At 37.7% G+C, this 22,566-nt stretch overlaps 1 protein-coding gene and 1 long non-coding RNA gene across 5 annotated transcripts in view; both read right to left on the reverse strand.

Annotated features, from left to right (window-relative positions):
- The window catches only part of sei (seizure), an 80,737-nt gene that overhangs the window by 33,567 nt on the left and 24,604 nt on the right, over positions 1-22,566 (reverse strand). For 3 of the 4 annotated variants that reach the window (XM_046623329.2, XM_046623328.2, XM_046623330.2), the window contains exons 5-9: positions 19,098-19,386; positions 17,954-18,122; positions 17,341-17,409; positions 14,292-14,416; positions 13,988-14,068 (exon numbers count right to left, since the gene is read on the reverse strand). In XM_046623329.2, the coding sequence (XP_046479285.1) occupies positions 13,988-14,068; positions 14,292-14,416; positions 17,341-17,409; positions 17,954-18,122; positions 19,098-19,386 (733 nt within the window). The remainder of the gene's footprint in view (positions 1-13,987; positions 14,069-14,291; positions 14,417-17,340; positions 17,410-17,953; positions 18,123-19,097; positions 19,387-22,566) is intronic. The other variant, XM_069135531.1, reaches the window with a different exon arrangement.
- LOC124217547 (uncharacterized) lies at positions 3,626-5,044 on the reverse strand. The gene is made up of 2 exons (XR_006882841.1): positions 4,957-5,044; positions 3,626-4,297 (listed from the first exon to the last, which is right to left on the reverse strand). It is a non-coding gene; the product is annotated as an uncharacterized lncRNA (long non-coding RNA).

Consider the following 22,566-nt stretch of genomic DNA (forward strand, 5'->3'; position numbering starts at 1 on the left):
CCCCCCGTTAAAAAAGAAACCCAAATTCCGCCACAACCTAGTATCGGTGTATCAAATGTCGGCCGGCTACCTCTTTCCTGATGGCCCCCTTGACCGGAACGGTTTGAATCGGCGGCCCGTTCTCAACGAGTAGGCTCTTGGTGCTGCCGCCCCTGACCCTGACGCTACTCCAGCGCTGCCTGGGGGCGAGTTCGGCGATCCTCTCGCCGCGTTCGCCGTCGCGAAGCGAGCCGCCGCCCTTGGCCCTGAGGGCGCCTAAGATCACGGGGGCGGTGGGGGCGGCGGGGGCGACGGGGACCTGCAGCTGGCCCAGAAGGTGCTCTGACATGGCCCTGGGCGACTTGAGGCAGGCCATATTGGTTTCCTGGCGGCGGGACGGGGGCGGCGATTCTAACTGATCCAGCAGCCGCGTTGACGCCGAGGAATAATTCCCGCCGCGGGCATTTGAACCGCAGCCCGCCCCCCGGAGCAGAAGCTGTTTACGTCGTATCACCACCGGCGGCGGAAGCCGTCCGAAAATCGTCGAGGAGACCCGCCCCCCACCCCCCAATACCGCCGCCGCCGCCGCCGCCGCCGCCTCCTCCTCTTCCTCCTCCGTCGATAAAGAGGACGACGATGATATCGAGCGAGATCTCGACTGCAGTCGGGATCTGACTGTTTTCTTTAGGAAGTCAATCTTGGATGATTATCTCTCTTTGGTTTTTCGGTTTTTTACCTTGTGTATTATTTTGGTCTGTTTTTACTTATCGAGATTTTTCTTACGGCAAGCCTTTTATTTATCACACACGAATTTGTTAGTAATACCCAACTTGCCCCGATTCCCTTCGCTTTCTCTGTCGATAAAGTGGGCGAGGATATCGAGCGCGATTTCGATTGCACTTGGGAATTGACGTTTTTCTTTTGCAGGTCAATCTTGTATATTGTGCGTTCTTTCTTTTTGTTTCTCGTTTTCGTATATCTTTTTTGTGGCAAGTTTTATGTTTCACTCACGATCTTATTAATTCGCACCTTCTCCACCTTCTCTCCTTCGTTGATAAAGAGGATGACGAGGATATTGATTGGAATCTATCTCGGTTGAATTTGTTTTTTCTTCGTTTTATATTTGATGTAATTTTTGTGTTGTAGTTTTTTTTTTCCTTTTTTTTTCTTTCAGCAAACCTTCTCTTTATCTCTCACAATTTTATTATTATTATACAGGAATAACTTGCGTAGGAATTTTATTTTCCACAATCGTTTTAGTTTCGTTTTATCTTTTTCATTATCATTGACACACTCGTCTTTGTTACTCAACGCGTTCTATAATACCGAAAGAATTAGAACGTGTTCTTTTATTTATGTACTAGCTTTTTTTTTTAATATCTTTTCTTTTAAATTTGGTGTTGTTTCTTTATCGTGCAATATCGATATATTGGTTATTGGTGTTGGTGTTATTATTATTATTGTTATTCATATTACAGTATTTGATATTAATTATAATAGTGTTTCAATTCATCAATACACGCAAATCCAACTCATTCGACAACTCGTTTTTCTATCGTGCGTAGAATTGTTGTACGATAAGGTATTACACATTTTGTAGATTTCACAACCGTGATAAAATTTACCCAGCGGATTATCCTTTCTCTCTCTTTCTCTGTCATCCTACTTTTAAAACGCTGTCCCAGTCGTCACATGTATTATGCACAGCAGCTTTTTCGCTAATTAACCCGATTCTACCTGTACACGGCCATGTACGTTCTTACCATTTATTATGTATACGTACAGGTAATGTGATAAATTATTTGTACGTGCCTGTGTGCGTTCCTTTGTAATAATAATAATAATGGTGATAATAATTGTTATTATTTTTATTATATTGTTCTTTCTCTTGTTTTCGGTATCGAACGTTTTATCACAGATCGCGGATGACGAAGAATATTATCGTACTCGTTTATTTTTTCATCTGTTTATTTGTTCGTTTATTTTTTCGTATATACTTGTGTGTGTAATACTTTACTTGGCAGAGTGAAAATAAAGAACGACACCTCGGTGTTGTGGAAAAATTACAGAGATATTAAGCAGTAGGTTTGAATTGTGTCTGTACGCGGATATTAGAAGGCGACGAAGTGAAAATAAAAGAAGTTATCGTTTTGCGACGAGGTATAAAGCTCATTTTTTTTAAATATATATCATATCCATGTATAGTATATTATTATTTGAAATATATAACAGGTATTGGGTATCATCAGGTACGCAAATATACAATACAACGTTTATTGTACATGTATAATAATTTGGTGAGATTGTACGTCGTAATTATGTGTGCCTTCGGAGCGATCATTTTTTGGTTCGGTTGTTTGTTCGTAGTTTTCTTTCTTCGTTCTGGCTATCGGGAAAAACGAAAATAAAACAAATAGCCAAGTACTCGATAATTCATGATAACAATATTACAGTAGTATGTAGAAAATAACGGCAATTATTGGAGGGAACACGCGGTGTTATTTATAGGTATATATTTAATATGTGGTCAGTAGATTTCTTGGTTATTCACTCAATTCATTTATTCCTGGATATATTAATGTGTATATATATATGTATAGAACAGGTTTGTGTCTTTTTTTATAATATTATACATTCATTCAATAATACGCGAATATATTGACATTGATTGATTTAACTTTCTTCGAATTACATCAGTCTAAATATGCAACGATTATTGATCAAGTAATTTACGAATTACAGCAAAATTTTCTCCTCTCTCATTCAAAGTGAACTAATAGCAAGGTAAATTTTGCAAGTCTCATTTTCTTCCCAATAATTTCTCTTTCGTTATCATTACTAATAATTTTAATTTGTATGCATAATTCACGTTCTCTTTTTGTAATATAAGCTCGAGTGACTTTATCATTTACAACGTACTAGGTATAGTATATCATGCTTAGACAATATTATGCGGACAGATATTTTCGTGTGACTTTTACTTGGGTGTATGTGTTATATTTTCACGTCGTCAGAAAATCGCTCAATCGTAAACAAATTTATTTCGTTATGGGTAGGAAACGGAAGAAGGAACATATCAAAAAAATATCAACGTTAGATAAAAAAAAAAAAAAAAAAACAAATCAATAAATAAATTTAACAAAAAAGAACAAGAACAAATGGTGGATATAGAAAATGAATGAAAAATACCCTCGTGTAAAATGCGACACGGTTTCCTCTACTTGATCATGTACATTTGCACCTAAATACATATATATATATATGTCAGTATATACAGTGAAAAACGGTGAATCAATACGGAGCCTTTAACCTTTCTTGTTAGTCTTATGGTACGTGGAATATAGATGAGTTCATTTATACATTATACATTATACCAATGTATAAATACACACGGTATAAAATCGAATTCGGTACCTTGATACTCTTGTGCTTGACGAGTGGACCGTAAAAAAAAAAAAAAAAAAAAAAAAAAAAAAAAAAAAAAAAAAAAAAAAAAAAACCTACCACAGACGTCGGTACAAAAGGAAACTGTATTTCACTACCGCTGTATAATTTCTATTTATATTGTAAATATATATACATGTATACGTATATGTGTGTGTACTTTGTGCTTCGTGTTGTATTCGTGTCGTCGTAATACCGCGAGATAATGATCCTTTCCTCGCGTTTGGTGCTTGTTTTCAATTTTTCGTTTTATGTTTTTTTTTTTTTAAATATTTGTTTTATTTTTTCTTCTCCTTTGCTCCTTTTCTTTGATTATTGTACGGTTTAGTTTCCGTATCACTTTCCTCCCCTGTTATTTGACTCGCTCAAAGAACGAGATCAGTGGTGCAGGTTTTTTCTTTGCACCTCCTTCGTTTTATTTTCTGGTTTTATTTCGATTACCGTTTTATCTTTATAATTTAGTCTCACTTTTGGCACTGTATTAATTACGTTATAATTGTAGTAATGATAACGTTGCAATAATACTCCTCGGCTAACTACGCATTCATAAAAAAATTGGATTACGTATTAATATTCATCGTCATCCTCTTTTTCAAGAAGCTTCATGATCAGTTTTTATCGCTCGTTTATTTGATAATTTTCATTATCAATTCGTTTCTCTATACCGCAACTTCATCACGTAAGTTTCTTCACCGTTTGACACACCGTTGCGATAATGTTTCATAGTCCACTTCACACTCCGTTACACGTATACATATTTTTCTTTCATCTCATACACGTGTATATCAATATTTTCGTAAGAATTGTCAATTGCGTTACGTAGAATAAAACGTTTCGCAGGGTCGCCGGTAGAACGGAAGCGATGAAACGGAATCTTTCATATGAAAATAAGTAAAGGATTTTTATTTGGTATTTAGCACAAATACGTCACTCGTGAAATCATGATTTCGAAAATAATAGTAACAAAGCAAAAACGAAAGAAAAATACGAAAGATTGACTGGCAGTCAACATCACTGACAATGAATTATCAACAATCACGATCCGCGATGAAAAATTGGGATGGCAAGAATGAAAAGAATACAAAAACAAAAGATGACAAATGTACATAATACTAGAAACAGAACGAAAAAATTGTTAACACTATCGGGAACAACGAAGGAACGGGAAAAAAAAAAAAATTCCTCATTTATTTATGTTTTTCTACTACAGTCGAGATATATTCGGTGCAACGTTTAACGAAACAATCTCACTATATCGTCTTCGAATTATAAAAACGATAAACGCAACGTGTGAGATGAGAAAAATACAGGGGAGTGTAAAAGAAGAAAAAAAAAAAAAAAATGCGCGCGTAGAGAACAATGAAAATCAACGATCAGGTATGACGAAAAAAAAAATAAATAAATAAACAAAAAACCCGCATACCGTATTTCAATACGATCGGTGCGGTGTAATTCGAAAACGAAATTTTTTCACGTTCGATAATCGCGACGAGGGTTGTGAGAAAAATCAAAAGAAAAAAAATAAATAAATACCCTCTAAGCAAAGGGTGATCCGCGAGGTTACGTTTGCAGAGAGGTACGCTCTGCTCTGCTTTAGGCGCTTGGTACGACGGACGAGCAGAAATTGTTACAACCAACTGCGACGCTTCTCTCTCAACGGCGAAACGAACGATCGGAAGCTGACGGGGAGTGAGATAGAGACAGAGAGAGAGAGTGAGAGAGAGAGAGCGAGAGAGAGAAAGGGTAGGCGTAGGGGAGGGGTAGAAAATTCCTCGCACACCTGTACAACCCCCGGGTATTGATTGTTCTTCCTGCGCTGGCGCCATGACTCGTGGTTGTGAACCCACCCCCCTCCGCCCCCCTGTCGCTCGGTTTTCCACCCCCTCTGTTCACCCTCCTTTCCCCACTCGTGCCTTCAGCATCCCCCGGAGATTCGAGAGGGCGTGAGCGTCTAGTGCCGCGAATTGCAGATCAGAAGAGAGCGCACGGTCTGCGGATTCCGGCTGTTGTTTTGTTTATGTTTTTTTTTTTTTTTATTTCTCTTGTTCGTTCGTCGTCGACATTTAGCCTCGTTTCTAGGTTAATTTTTTATTCAACTTTTTATTTCAACTACCGTGGTTTTATCCGTTTAGCTTATAGCTCATGTATAACATAGACGTGGGTTTAATATACCTTTGTACGTAGACCAGACACTCGACCTCTCGCGGAACTAACTTGAAACTGAACCACGCTAGGTGGAGCTGCGCACGGCAACGTGCAGCAATTAACGCGCGCGATTCGCCAAGTTCTACTTATTTGCACACTTCGGAGTTTCCTGGTGCGGGAATGCCGCGGTAGAAATTCTGTCTTTTACGTGTGTACGTGCGTACGTGTGTTATAGATTGATGTTAAACGTATGTATGTGTGTGTAACACAGGTTTTACCGCTCGCCGAAGGGGAAACTAGAGTAGATTTGGCTGAGGTTGAAATGAAAATTTGAGGGGAAAAAAGCTCGTAAGATTACCGCATGTTAAACGTTTCACGGATTTAAATTATAATATTACTCCCTTCGAACGATGATATAACGCGTTTATATTTTACAGGTACACGTCATACTTATATTTGGCCTCAGGTTAACATTATTATCTTGTATCATGCATCGTGTTTGATATGGCATAATAATTGTCGTATATGCATAAGTAACGTACAATATATGTGACACATGGAGATGTGGAAAGATTGTGTGCCGTGGGCGTCTTTTGGTTTTCTTTCCTATTTACGAATTCAATATACCCGTATATTATTGTTTCGACCGAAGCTGTTTTTTCGGTAAACAATTGAATTTTTCTCTCACAAATACGGTTTTTGGCCGGTAGGTAGAAACATGTGGGCCGGTGATTGAAGGAAATCAAATATTGGCGGGGCTGTGGTTCGATATATATATATATATATATATATAAATGTATATATGTGTATATATATGTATATATATGTATATATGTGTGTGTATTAGGGTGGTTGTTATTTTGGTCATGTCGGAATTTCTTCACGTTCACCCTCCAAAAGTAATCAACGTGTAAAGACATTTTTTTTCCTGACAACTCTAACACGCTTCGCCAAGTCGTTGAATTTTTGTATCGAAAAATGCGTGCATTTGAAATATTTTTAAGAAAATTGTTAATCACTTTCAAACTATATGTTACAAAGCAATTTCCTCCAAACGTTTTTTAAGAAATTTAATGCTCTAAAAAAAAAGATCTCTGGTAAAATTTTCGTAAATCTAATATTCATCACGTTATTAGTGATAAAATGAAGACAATTCTTCGCTGATAACGTGTTAAATATTAGATTTAGGAAAATTTTACAAGAGATCTATTTTGTAGAGCGTTAAATTTTCTACAAAATGGCCACAGAAATTTTTTTATAACAGTTTTGAAAGACTAAAAGTTTTTTTCCATATATGTTGATTACTTTTGGGGGGTGAGCTCGAAGAAATTCTGACATAACCAAAATAAGAACCACCCTAATATATATACAGGCCTATGTAAAGTATGTTCATTGATGTATGTATAATTATACGTATTATGAGAACCCCAAGGCTTGCGTATGCAAATACAGAGGAAACAAAGAAACACAAAAACTTTCACGATTCTACAAGAAGAATAACTGTTCCCTCATTTTTCTCTTGTATTTTGTATTTTCATTTGGATCCAATTATTCAATCGACGATGGACAAACATTTATTCGAATTGTACAATATGATAATTTCATTTACTGGATACAATGTTGTGTTGAATATGTAATAAAAGGGAAGCTGAAAGCAGAGATTTTTCAAAATCTAATTGGTACTCCAGTTTTCAAGTTATTCAAATAACATCATTTTTTTGAAATCGAATAATATACAGAAATCGGATCAACCGATCTTCATTATCAATGTCCCAATTGACGCGAATCTTCGCTCAGAAACGAATAGATCTTAGATTTGATCGGTGCCCTGGTTTTCGATTTATTCGAATATCAAGGTCAAAAAAAAATGCAATGACGATATCCCGAGATCGGCTCAGCCGATTTTCATAACTTTGATTTCAATTAATACAACTGTTCTTAACCCATTGTCAGAACTGCCGATTTTTGAGTTTTGAGTTCAATCAGTGCTCTAGTTTTCCGATTACGTGTTTAATAAATTGAAATAAAAAAAAAAAAAAAAAAAACCAATCACGACACCTTGAGATCGGATGAACCGATTATGTGGTAATTTCGGTCTCAACCGTCGAAGTTCTCCTCATCCCAGAACTGGCAAGTTTTCACATTCAATCGGTGCTCCGATTTTCGAGTTATTCGAATAGCAAAATCGAAAAGCAACGAATTATGACATCTCAAGATCAAGTAGACCGATTCTCACGATTTCGGTCTCAATTGACGCGGCTTCCAACTCAGAACTGGATAGATATCAGATTCGATCGGTGCTCCGGCTTTCGAGTTACTCAAACAACAAAATAAAAAAATTCAAAAAAAAAAAAAGTAAAGAAAACAAACCATTCACATAATTGAATAACGTTTATCGAACTGGAAAGAGATCCGAGCGAAGAGTTCGTGCAATCACTCCTACTTATTATACAATACTGAGAAAAATTTCATTACGCGTAACCATTTTGCGCTATCGTCGATCCTTTTTTTGTAATTGCAACGCAAAATCAGTTTGTTCGGTTTACTCTGATTTTTTAGTTAAACAAGGCTTTAACGTCAACTTATCGTTTCACAAGCGTTAAATTTTCGCAACGGTTACGAGAAAATATAGTAAGAGTGATCGTAATGAGAACGAATAGTAACGGATACTAGACTTTCCGCTAACAGCTAGAAAACTAATTTTCATTTTCTACCTAGAACAATATTTTTCGATCGCGGTAAAGAATGAAAATAGTCAAGGACTGAGCGGTAACCGGAACCAAAAATTTCTCTCTCGGTAAACAAATTAACGACTTACAGTTGTATTGCGTAAAAACCACAGACGGTGGACGGACAGAATTCCCGGCATACTTAATTCGTAGGGGGAAATTGGCAAAGGGATAGAAGATAAAAATGGAAAAGTAAAAAACGGGGAATCGGCAGGATCGTCGACTCCTCACCTGCTCGGCCCGCGGCTTCGCCTTCTCGTCCTGCTCCTTGGTCAGGTCCTCGACGAGTTCGTGGAGCAGCCGTATGTCTTGGGGGCTGCAAGGGGAGCGCGGATCCCCCGCGACCCCCGCCCCTATCGTGCGGGGCGCCAGATCCGGGTCCGCGTCCCCCGGCCCTGGGGGGCAGACGCGGTCGCCCTCCCCTCCCCCTCCTCGTAGCTCCCGAGATCCCGCCGCTTCTCCCCCCTCCGAAATCCTCCCACCCTTCCTCGTACCACCCCGAACGTCGCGGCCCCCGAAAACCTCGGTCACCTTCTTATCCTCCCTCTCATTATCGTACATTTAGCGCATTCGTAATTTATCATCCACGGATCCGCCGACGGATCGCCGATTTTTTCAATTTTTTTCACCAATGTTGAGCAATTAGTTTCTTTTCTTTTTTTTTTTTATTTTTTTGTTTTTTTTTTTTTATCGCAATTCAAGTCAGTTCTCGCATCGTTGCTTCTCGAACTGTTTATACGTTTCAATTACATTTTTTACCCAATGTTTCATCAACGTTTCGGTCTTGTCGCTTTTTCTTACAACTTAGAATCGTTTGTTTCTCTCCGCATTCAAATTTTTGCCCCCATCTTGTTGAAACTTTTTTTTTTTTTTTTTTCGGACGGTCTGTTCACTTGTTTCACTAAAATTAACGGTTATATATTATTTTTATTTACTTATATTTTTGTACAAATCGTCTGAGGCATTATTTTATTTTCTCCGATTTCCCTTACACTGATTTCCATTCTTACAAACGGTTCCGATTCAAATACCTGTAATTTACATCCGATTATTACTCGCTTCTTTTTCACTTCAGATTGTAATAACCATGTTCAACGTCGAGGATTTTTGGTTATCCAGAAACGATTTAGTAACTTTATCGCGAAATCACCTTGAATATTATCTACGGTGAGTGACAGATCATAAAATCATTATACGGAGACTGTGTTATATCATACTTTACGAATTTATTATAACTATCATTATTATTATTATTATTATTATTATTATTATTATTATTATTATTATTACTAATGATGTGTCGTTGCTTATCGAGCCAATAGATTTTTATCGATGGTAAATCTTTGGTAATCTTTAATGCCGATAAACAATTCGAATGCAATTGTTTTCGCACAGTTTCCTAATATGCATAAATTGATTCAATCGCGTATTCTTAAATAACAGCTATGATGATGATAACAATAATAATAATTTCCAGAGCGATCAAACCGTTTCAGACAGATAACAATATTGATCATGGACCAATTTTTTAGAACGTCTTACAAACGGTGCAATGTATCCGTGAAATATCTTCTGATTATTAAACTTTGCGACGGTTGTATGATACCAAGAGAAAAATAAAAAAAAACAAAAAAATACTTGAATCAAATATGTACGTTATAAAATTCTTACTCATCTTTCGCTTTACAAAGATATTGAACGCGAGTCCTCGAATTTGTTGAAATTGCACAAATCGTATTCGCCTTTCAGAGTTTTTTCATAATTCTTAAAAAAAAAAAAAAAACGAGACAAGGCACGATGGGTAAATTGTTATCAATCGTTCCAAAAATCGGTGATAATGTGTTTTCGGTGTAGATCTAAGCGATTGGAGAAAAAGAAACGTTGTAGAATAATTGAGAAGAAAAAAAAAAAAAAAAAATGCCAAGCCGCGTGACAGTTTCGAGCTTTTAATAATAATAAGGTACAGAGTTGGATTCGCCTCCACCTAATTCGCGAGGCGAAATATATGACGGGAAGACGTGCATGTGTCGTTTGTTAATGTAAGAAGGTGGAAGTGCACGCCGGTGTGTTCTATCGATTCCGCATTACGTTCCCAGCTTTCAGCAGCCAACCTCCGCAAGTCGTTCCGTACTGTCATTCGCAGCCCCGCTCACAGCTTTCTACATGTAACGTTTCTCTTTCTCACCCCTAAGAAAGTCCCCGTATTTCACTGTTCGCTGATTTAATTACCGCGTAGATCGCTTCGTCGTTTTTAATTGAGTGATCAAAATCGTTGACTACATATTTTTTTTTTTTTTTTTTCTACCACCTTTTAAGCCGTTTTTCATTTTCGCTTCTATTTTACTCGCTCGGATTTGTATTACCTCCGATTTTTTGTTCCTTAATTTTTTTTACTCATCGTAGCCGAGTCGTTGTTCTTCGAAAAATTTCGTACTATAATTATATCGTTGACGAAAGGAAAGGATAGCAAGAAAAATAATCCGACTGTTTAACAAACTCACCGATTCGCCTGCCGCATCAAACGATGATTACTTTAACATGTGCAAGAATAATTACCGAATGAGAAAGAAAAATTATCGTTATTTGATACTGATCGATGAAAATCAATCGATGCGAAATTACCGCAGAGGCTGATCAACGAACGAGCTTTTTCAAAAATAATCCACGAAATGTAATTCACCTATCATGCAGAGAGATTTTCTTTTTTTTTTGCGTTTTCATTTCTCTCCGTGGAATTCAAGTCTCACCGACATTTTATTATTTACTTATGTCACCCAGATATTTCGTTAACGAAATTTTTCTCTCCTCACCGTTATTTCCCTCCCTCTTTCTTCCTCATTCTGCAACACATCGATACACGAACAACGGAAAAAATAATACCAACGTACATAGAACGTTGGGTTATAAAAATATCTCGACCGCAATTGTTGTGTATTTTTTTTTTTCTTCATAAATTGCCCAATTCTTCGGAGGGTTGTTTTTATAGTTTTTTTTTTTTTTATAGTTTTTTTTTTCTAGCATTTTCGAAATCGTTGATTTTATCTCTCCTTTTTTTTCTTCTTCGTCTTCTTAACGTATAAATTGATATTACTCTCTCTCTAATTTTCGCTCAACAAATTCATGACATATTCATCGGACAAAGAGGTACAGATGAAATATTTCATGGTAGGCGACGTTCCGCGGTGCATTTTGGCAGTAGGCTATACAAATTTGCGGACTCGGCGGCGTATGTATATATATATAGATATATATATACATATATATATATATATACACACGCACACGCACACACACACACTCATACGTGTACAGTTTGTAACACGTTTGTTTCTTCGTCGTGGGTTATACTATAAATAATTATTTATTATTGTTGTTATTATTTCCGTTGGACGGAGGAACGTGAAGCGTATCGTCGTCGTCTGCCGGAAAACGGTGCAACTTAAAATGTGCAAAATTATTTTCATTAATATTATCATCATAGTCGTAATTAGTGCTATTACTATTATTATTATGCATAGTTCGTCGTAAGAATGAAATACCTTTGATTTTATACGTAATCCAATTCCGCGACATGTATTTCTACAAAGAAGTCGAAAGATATTATTATTATTATTATTATTATCATAAATATATCATTTGCTCCAATTCCTCCGAAATATATAATTAGAGTATTACAATATATTATCGTATACTCGATGGACGAGAAAAAAAAAACGTTAGCAAACGTATGAAAATTCACAAAAACGCTGCATAAATAAAAATTGTAGTTTCATTATTATACCGTTATTGCATTATTTTGTCATGTCGTCAATACATAAATATTTTCTTAATCAATCGATTCCTTTCAGCTGCACATTTGTCATTGTTAATTTGCTTGTTCGTTAATTATTTAATGTAAAAGTTTAACAATATCGTTCAATCTTTTTATTATGCACGCATATACGTATAGATATATATTTATATATATATATACACATGTATATAAAACATACAAATATAAATATCTATATAAATATATAAATTTATTGTTATTTAGTTTCGAATTGTTTATTATTATTTGGAAATACCGTCGAACGTTACTCGGCCGCGGGTTATTTATTTAAACGTAAGACCCGACGAGGAGCGAATGGAATATCGTGACGAGAGGATGAAAAGAGGCAAGTGAGTCGCCGACGAGACACACTGCGACACTAAACGTCGCGACGCTAGCGCCATCGACAATTTTCTACCAGAACTGAATCCCCACCCCCGCATCCCCTTCTCGAGGCGTCGAACTGCGGTTCATAACATGCCGTGTATACAGGGCGTTCCGTGCCAATCACCCGTTCCGTCCGTTTACCGCGAATCCACGGTTATCGTTTATTTTTTACCATTTTCATGGTTTTTTCTTTTTTGTTTTCTTTTAATTTTTTCATCCACACCGCGTGGCAGAATCGATTCCCGAACATTTGAATCGATAATCGGCACTCCGTGGTTTTCGTTACTCAACGGTCTCTGCTTTTTTTTTTTTTTTATCTTTTTTTTTCCTCTTCTTATCCATTCTTCGCATTCCGTTTGTTTTCCACCCTTTTTGGCAATGTACCAACGCGGCGTTTGGCAAGCTTACCTCAAGAGTATCGAACAATCGTTTTTTTTTCTTCCGCACAGCTCGCTATTCCTACTCATTTTTCTGGCACACTTTAGAGTTTTTCATCGTATGCGTAATTCGGTGTGCTGAAAATTTGATGATACCTGTAACGTGCCGAGTGTAAACTAACCAGGGCAAACGGCGATTTGAGAATCATTGAAATTAGATCGACGACGTTGCGTGGAACGCGTGTAACGAGACGCGCTGGAGGTGCGAAAGAAGAAGCCATGAAAGAAAGCGTTTTCTTCTTCTTCTTCCTCTCTCTCTTTCTCTGTCTTTCTATCGGTGTCTTTATTTTTCTTTGCCGTTTTTTTCTCTCGTCATTTCTATCCTCTCGTCCTAGAGGATTTGCACTGTCGGATTGTTCGCATTCGTTCGCTTACCGACGGAAATTAATCCCGGATATGCGAACCGACAGTTTGACGGCCGTCACGTCGTTATATTGTAACATGCATTATGTACGTGAAATATATCTACATTGGTTATATCCCACATCGAATTGAGGCAATCGGATCCAGTCTGTTTCGATGTATCATCACGAGTTAATGTATAGTTTTCGAAATGCTACATTTCTACAATATTCTGTATTATCGAAATGAGATTTCACGATTATTACAAAATATGTAACTCCGCGTCCGTGAAATTGCCGATTTTTGTTGTTTTTTTTTTTCGAATCGAACGACATACTCGTAATATTCTCAAGCTTATACTCGTCGAAAGATGTAAGAAAAACTTTGGAACATTGAAGAAGAGGTTGAAAAAATTTTTAAATCCGATTTATTGCTCGTTCTTTTAATTATTCGTAATATAATTGTGAAGCTATCGATCGAATTTTATACACATATGCATGTGTATGATATATACAAAAAAAAAAAAAAAAAATGAACGCAATTTTCGTTACATCGGAGAAACTAGGCTAAGGCATCGTTATTGAGGATAAAATGTTAATTCGATGGGGTTTGTAACTTCTGGAATTCGGAAACGCGATTCCTGCATTCATTCCTATACATAGCTCGACTATAACAAGGATTAATATAGGGACATTGGAATGTTTGCTACTAACCTGAGCGACCTTTTCCCCCATGTTAGGCGTGTGCATTGCTCCCTGGAAGAATTTCGCCGAGCCGTTATCTTGAAGGGAGAACTGTAACGAGATATAATTACGTGGGTCAATAAAAAGTCGATAGCGATAACGCGCTTAATAAGAATAAGGAATCTGATCGCGTGATGAAATTTATTATACCAACCTACAATAATTCGATAATTTATAATCGCTTTTACGACAATTGCATGCATACCTAATATCATACAAGCTATTATACGTATATTTGGGGTGGTAAATTATTACATTTTTTATATTTATTTACCTTGTGCTTGATAGAATCAGGTCCCATTTGACTTAGCGAAGGGGACTTCCGGTCCCTCGAAGTCCGCCATTTTTGAAGATCGCTTTCCGAGGCTACGCCGGGAAATATCTTGGAGTGTTTTGTGGCTGGAAAACATTCATACATAATACAGGTGGATAAATGAAACCAAGTATTAAAAAACGATTCGCAGAAACGAGCGAAAGACGCAATAAAAAAATTTAACACGTGTAAATAAAACTTGAGATTTTTTCTCTTCTCTGTGTAAAATCTGCGCATTATGTTTTTCTTTTTTTTTTCTATTCAAGTATGTATAAAAATTCAGTTTTCTAATTGTTTATATATAATCATTCGATAATTCAGACTCATTTTGAATTTCAATTAGCTCTAAATTATCGTATCAACGATTTTTCGATATTTCATTGTTAACGAATTTCATCGAATAGATACAGTAAAAATTGGAGAAATTTCTTTCGATAAGGATCGTAAAATATTCTTCGTCTTTATAGTTCTTTCATAGCTCTAATTTTATTCTATTTTTATCATATCAAATTGAGCATGAATTATACGTATAGATTTATTATAGGTACAATCTAGAAGCACTATAACTGCAAGTGAAATTGTATATAGTTGATACATAACGCAGGTCAATTGTATATAATATAATAAATCGGCACTAGAAGCTCTAAACCTGTGAAAAGAATTTTTGAAACGGTAATAACGAGAGGAAAAAAAAAAAAATCAGATTGAAAAAGAAAAACGCAAAATAAAGTAAATCAATGAGAGGAGAAACGTGTCACGAACAGTATATAACGTCACTCGATATACTCTCGTCTAAATTAATAATTCAGCCACTACTAATTACATGATGTTGTATTAGATATTTGACAATACATAATCGATACACAATGTATGATAATAATAACAGTAATATAGGCATTGTAATAATAGTGATAATAACAGTATCAGCGAGGTTGATGATTTGTACAATGATCAGTGCGATTTGAAGTCGATTCGTAATAATTTGATCCCATTCGTCAAATGTATAGGAATTTTCAAACTTCGTCACTTCCATGGGTATATAATTTACGGTTCCGTTATTATATACCTACCAGCTCGTTTCTTTAAGAATTATATAAAAATCTTGCATACTCCTCGTCTCTTAATTTGCATCGTCGAATTGTCGATTTGTTGCAGGATTCACTGTTTTATTATTCACGCCTTTTTACGGAACATTGTAATTGATACTTTTCCCTCATTTCTCTCTGTTTTTATTACCAATATATTCATTCGAATTACTGCATTTTTCCATAATCGCTAATTGCATAATTATAACTTTAACACGACTCGGGTTAAAATTGACGAAACTAAATACTTTTTTTTACATTCTTATCTTTTTTTTCGGACATTTGAATGGTGGGTATGCGGAATAGTACCGTCGATATGTAATCAAGCACGCGGAGAGTAAAATATTGGCATTATAGTGGACCGTGCGAGGAATACGTCGACATCGTTTAAACGGAAAAAGAATATAATACGTATGTATATTAGATACGTATGCATATGTGGACATCCCCGCGGTTCCAGCATCTGTATCCATCTCTCTCTCTCCGTTTCTCTCTTGATCGTGACAATAAATATGTCACGGCGTAATATAAAAGTGATAAAAGTGAGGAAGGTAGGAAGGAATGCAGAATTATAGCGTAACATGCCGCCGCCGGGTTGAGGAACCGTGATTTGTCGTTGATGGTATAGTATAGTAATATGAATTTGAAAAGAAAAATTCATTCTTAACGTACTATAGCGTAATATAGGTGCGGCCAAAAACGCATCAACTACTGTGCTCTTTGAAAATTCACGTATAAGTATAAGGTATCTGCATTATCGTTGATACATTATGCTGCGGGGCTAACGGGTGTGAGTGTAAGTAGAGAGTATGAGAAAAAAAGAACGCAAAAAAATCATCGCAAATTGTTACGTAAAGATTCAGGCAAAAAGCCAGCACTGCACTTTGTCTATCTCTCTAACGTTTTCCGTAACGCTAACGTTATAAATTACTACTTGGCGTATTTTTTTCCCCGTCAATTTTTTCACCCGCTCTACGTTGTAGCGGGAAAGGAGACGATTCCAACGACACCGGACACGACGCCAGTCCGATAACTCATCATCGAGTTATCGTGTCCCGAATTAAAACAACGGCCATTGTTCGGCCGACCGTCGAGCGCTAGCAGACGATTTTCGACATCGAGGGCGGATATTTCAGCAGCGGCTTGACGGAACGACGAGTTGTTTGGTGTCGTTGGAATCGGCTAGATCCCCTCTACAGGCTCGACGTAACGGCGGAACGAATTTCCGTTGAAAAATATCTGAAACTGGTGAAAAAATAGGTTGCATAAAGTTTCACATCTCCGCACAATATTCAAAACGCGTTCGCTCAGTAGCGCGAATATCATGGCGATCGATTCGAACGGGGAAAACTGCGTGTCTGTTCAACGAGCGTGTGAGTGTGTCAGACCAAAGTGAAAGTGGTAACGAAACGGCCATAAAAGCTTGTGGTGTGGCGTGTCGTACGCGTGTCCGTGAGTGTATAAATATCGTTTGAAAAATATGTACACACACAGAGAAACGCGCACGCGTACTCAGGAACGGTTGCATTCACAGATAAATACTGGAATCTCAAAGCTTTCGGGTCGCGTATTCAATAATATCGTGTATACAAGAATCGAGGTATGTAAGCTATGAAAGCGATTTGTCAGGCTTGATTGGCTAATAAATTATACATAGTTGTATACTATAAAAATAAGAATTGATCGTTTTGTTAGTCAGGACTGCAGCGTCAAGCTCGGTGTATAACAGTGGTAGCTTATCATTATTATACATCATTATGACGATAATAACAGCAATGATAATGATGATAATAATGATCGAAATTAATAATAGTATAAATCGGTCAGTATATAAACGTTATGCAATACTTCGAGTTGTATATATTTTATATACGTATAACAAATATATACGAGCTCGTGTTTTTTTTTTTCCTTCAAAGCTTTACCTTCGGCCAAGTTATCGAGGGTCGCCGGTCGTCGTTCGAGGGCCACGTTCTCGCTCCCTCGACCCGTTACTAAAATATTATATTCAACACCTCATTTTTCACTCAGAAAATTCATTTTCAAGTAATTGATTTTCAATTTTTAATCTAAAATAATAAATACAATAACAAAACACTGTACCATTGATTCTTTACATTCGCCATTTCTTTCGCCGTCGTTGTTGTTGTTGTTGTTGTTCTTTTTTTTTTTTTTCCTTTTTTTTCAAATACTCTAAACTTTCGTCCTCCCTTTTGTTTCGTCACTTCCATGAGTGTATCATTTCTTAATTAATGACCAACCGTATCATCCTTTCCTTACCGCCTTATCTCCCAAGAGAAAAGAGCGCGCGTGTATTTTATTTAAGTATACACAAACGCGGAGATATTTCTACAACGCGTACGATGGCTTGAGACGAAATACGCTCGAGGAAAGAAGGGAAAAATTGGCCTGAGGGAGGGGAAGGGGATGAAATCGGAATTTGGGGGATTCGATTTAATGCGACAAACAAGTATGTATCATACTTATGTCACGCCGATTAACGTAGAGTTAGGTGATCTTTCGGCGAGGCATACTTACAAACGCTGCAGGTCAGACTCCGGCATGGCGCTCTTCCGGCTTCCGGTTTTACCATCCTTCGTGATATGGCGTCGAGACTCGCCGCGTGGGAAACGCTCCTCGACGGGCCTTCCGCGGCTCCGGATGACGAGTTTCCCGTGTCGTCCCACATCCCGGACTTCTGGGATACCTGGCGGAGAAATTGGAGTTTTGTGTCGATTAAAAAAAACGCCGAATCACGCCGATTCGAAGAGGGTGGAAAAGTAGAACGGCGACGTAATGGAAGGATCACCGTTATCGATTTTACAAAGACGCGAAAAATCAATTTGTAGAATTTCAAAACGTGGAAGGGTGAAATTTTACGAGGATCCGAAGTGTAGAATCCTCAAGCAGCTGATGTTAGAACCACATGTCTGTATTTAATCTGGCGATTCTACATTTCCGCGATCCACGCTTTTACTCCAATTTTTATACTCTTACATATCACCAAATTTGTTCCGACGATTCTACTGTCTGGCGTTCTCCATTTTTGTTCGAACCATTGTGATTTTCTGTGTTTCTACATTTGTTTTAAAGATTTTACACACCGGTATTATACACTTTTACTTGAATTTCTGTAAGCTTCTACAGTCTCCGTTTTGGCATTCTGTATTTTCATCACTATAAACTTCAACTTTTCTATATTCTACATCGACTTTCCGCATTTAAAAATTTCAAGTATCAGATTTTCACGATTTTTATACATTCGATATGGCTAAATTTTCTTGTATGACGATTCTACTTTTTGGGTGAGGTCAAAAAAGATGCAAAAGAAATACCAGAAAACAGAAGGATAGTGATATCAATATTTCAACGACGCGAAAATCCTTTCCACTTTAGAATATTAAAACGTGAAAATTTCGAAACGACGTAGAAGTGTCTCGGTACAAAAAGCATCAAACACAGTAGAATCTTCGGCAAGAACAAGGATACCGTCAGCCAATGTCTTTTCAAACGCGTTTCTCCACTTTTAAATTTCTGTTTCATCCCTTCCCATTTTGTGAAATTCTAAAAAAACAGTCCTTCGATTATTTGAAAATTCGACACCGCACCGCCACCGTTCCCTTTTCTCCGACATTTCTACCTTTCATAATCGACACGCACGGACGAACAAATTTAAACTCACGTCGCTGACGCCCTCGGGACTCGCTATTGGCGCCGTTCCGGTTCCGGTTCCGGTTCCACCGGTCCTTCCGTACCCCCCGTGAGTGACCGACGTCGTCCCCGTCGTAGGTGTCGGCGTTGTGACGATCGTCGCCGTGTTTCCGCACCCGTTTCCCGATCCTACGCCGCCTCCTTGCGCCTGATGCTGATGCGGGTGATGATGCAGGACCGCCGAAGGCGGCGGGGTTCCCGTTCTCGCTCCCGGACCCCCCCAAGAGTCCATCATAGTCGGCGAGCCGCGCGTCAGGGGACTAAAAAAAGATTTCGATTAACCCGAGCTTGCAATATAAATTGCGGGTCAGTGGCTAAATTACAATTTGTAATTAATCGTGACATTTGAGTGCAGCTCTCTCGAGGACAAAATACGAACATACGTATACAGTAGCGCTAAAAAGTATTTTGACAAAGATAGTAAGTGAGTTGATTACGTGCAAGTGTAGACTACAAAGATCAATAGTATTATTTGTTGAATGACATTCGATGTTCTACATGATTGTTCAAAATTAACTTTCGAATGCTCGAAAATAAAGTGAAAATAAAGAAAATTAAGAAAAACGATTGGACAAAGTAATTACGAATTTCATACTATCAAAATACTTTTGAGCGCTACTGTGTGTAATTTGTATTTTAGGCGCCCCGAATCGCTGAATGTAATTAGAAAATGCAATTTTTCCCCGTACGTCTCAAAATTACGATCATAATTTGGAATTGTGATTTTTAGGGAAAATTGCAGATATAAATTTTCATTGTAATTTATAATCTGAAATTGTAATTCGTAATTTTTACTTTGCGATACGCGTGATTTGTGATTTTTAATCTGTAAATTGAAACAGATTAATTACAACATGCACCAATCTTTGAACCGTGCAGATTATCAATATTACAAATATCAAAAGAAAATGTCCGAGATACAATTGTTTTAAATCAATGATGGAATCACCGGTTTGACAAGTTTTGAGGGTTTTTAAAAGTCCGTCTACTTGGTGACAGTAGAAAAATTGAAAAACTATAAATTTTCATCTAAATATATCGGTAATCAATGATTTGAGACGAGTTACAGTGTCGAGAAGTTTTTTGCTGGTGCCAAATTCGTACAAATTTATACCTAACCAATTTCAACAAATAACTACATTTTCAATGAATATTTTCTAATCAGATCAGATCAACGAATATTTTGATCACGAAGCGTTAATCTGTTGTACCTATACGAAAGCTGTGCATCGATTCTTCCTGTATTACTTTTTTGGCCATGTGAAAAGTTGAATAAAAAATCAAGTTCAGGTGATTAATTGTATAAGATAGGTACGTGCATAGAATCAATTCGCAAAACGAATCTTCTTTTCTTCCTCTAACCCAAAAACAAGAAGCAGAATCATATTGTTTCGAGAAAAAATTTATCCACGATGCGCAAATCCGTTAAGAATTGAAAAAAAATTTCTGTTGTTTTTTCGCATTCCTTCGAGCTAATTAAGCCTAATTAAATTGACACCCCCATCTGAAAAATTGTTCAGTCACGTCGTTAATTTCGCAACCATTTTGTAAGGAGATTGTTTTTTTTTTTTTTTTTGTTTGCAAACAATAACATGCGCCCGATGCATCCTCAAGGTATAATCGACCCTTCGTCCTTAAGTACTCGCAGTCGCCTCGAATCCATTCGAGTTAGGTTAGGTTAGACGTCAAGTCCTCGTCTGTAGATATTAAGCACGTTCCACATGCCGCGAGCCGATCTAACGGGGACAATAGAGAGATCCGGGTCTAAATATCTAGGCGCCGGTGTAACACGTGTCTATAGACGTATCGCCCGGTCGAGTTGAATGCGCAGAGGGTATACACATACTTATGCATGCATGTATTAACCGCGGACCTACAACCTACGGCTGTCCTCGGTCTAGATTTTACGACGATGAAGTTTTTTTCCCCCATCCCCCCGTACAGCCTTCCCCTGCACTGCATGCACCAGAGTAAATTCTGGATTGCCATGCACCCCGAGGATTCCAATCGCCCTAAACAATCAGGCATACATGTACATTTATACATATACGTGTAGGCATGGAAAATGAAGAAAAACGTCATCGAAACGGTACCGCTTTGAAGGCATGCAACCGCGAGCAATGTAGCCCCCGAGTATTCCGTGAAACTGACCGTTCAACGCCACGGGATAGGCAACCGGAGCTGCATTCCGGTAATGCTGGAATACGAGATGTAGGTCGGGTTGCCTGTCCGACAGGCGTCGAGCGGCAAGTTTCACCGAAAACTCCCGGCATGTAACGGAATAAATTCATTCCATTTCACCCCGTCGTTCTTATCGGTTGTATTCTTCTTTTTCTCGTCATCGTTATCGCTCCTCGTAAGAAAGAATATCGATATCGGCTGCAGGGGAGATTTGGGCTAACGACGAGTGCGTGTTATAGCGAATCGGGATCAAGGTCAGGAACAAGGTCGCCGAGGGGGTGGAGAACCGAGCAACCAACCAACCCTCCTCTCCTCTGCCCTGCTGCAGGCAAACACAATTCAGTATAATTTATCACGACTCCGCTCGTATATACGTGTAAAGTATACCCGTATCCGTGTATTCGCCTGTGCAGATGTATCGTTAGATAGGGAATCGATGATCGTTACAATCGTGCAAAGTGTACACACGCTGTGTGTAAATTTTGCATTCGTACGTGTGTAAAATACACATCGGATCGAATCGCTGAATCCAAGTATAAGGTGTAATAAGATTATCACAGCCGCGTGGTGTTTTATTACATACATACATTCGCACAAGAAAGAATTAGTCTTCTGGAGTACTTTGCTTGTACTTTTTTGTCCACGATTCATCTTCGATTGTTTCGTTTCGCTTCCTTTTCGTTCCTACATGCTTCCGCGTAAAATTTTTCACGAAATTCAATTACAAATAATATTCGACCGATACGAAATTTGACTTGTCGATTTGATTCTGGTTAAAAAAAAAAATCTAATTAAAACCCAAAGAAAAAAAAAAAAAAAATAACCACTGCCGTAGTTTTTTTTTTTTTTTTACCGATTCTACGATCACTTCACCGAAGTTTTGTCGCTCGTTGTTCTAATACTGCCACTACTACTGATAATAACAATAATAATAATAATCGCAACAACAACAATAATATAAATAATGCGAACAATTACATGTCGTCGTCGTTTCGTCGAATAAAAATGAAAGTTTCGAGTGTAATTATCCATGTATAATACGGGTGTAACAACAGGCATCATGGGAGAAAATGAAACGGGGGTTCGGGGGTGGAAATGCGTTGGTTGTGAAATAATCAATAGTTGGGGTAAAGAGCTGCAGAGCGCGGAGGTCAGGCTCGCGCCAGTGGAGTGTGTCAGTGTTGGGTCAGACTGGCTGCCAGTCTCTCTCTCTCTCTCTCTCTCTCTCTCTCTCTCTCTCTCTCTCTCTCTCTCTCTCT

The sequence above is a fragment of the Neodiprion pinetum genome, chromosome 4, assembly GCF_021155775.2.
Source record: "Neodiprion pinetum isolate iyNeoPine1 chromosome 4, iyNeoPine1.2, whole genome shotgun sequence".
NCBI lineage: Eukaryota > Metazoa > Arthropoda > Insecta > Hymenoptera > Diprionidae > Neodiprion > Neodiprion pinetum.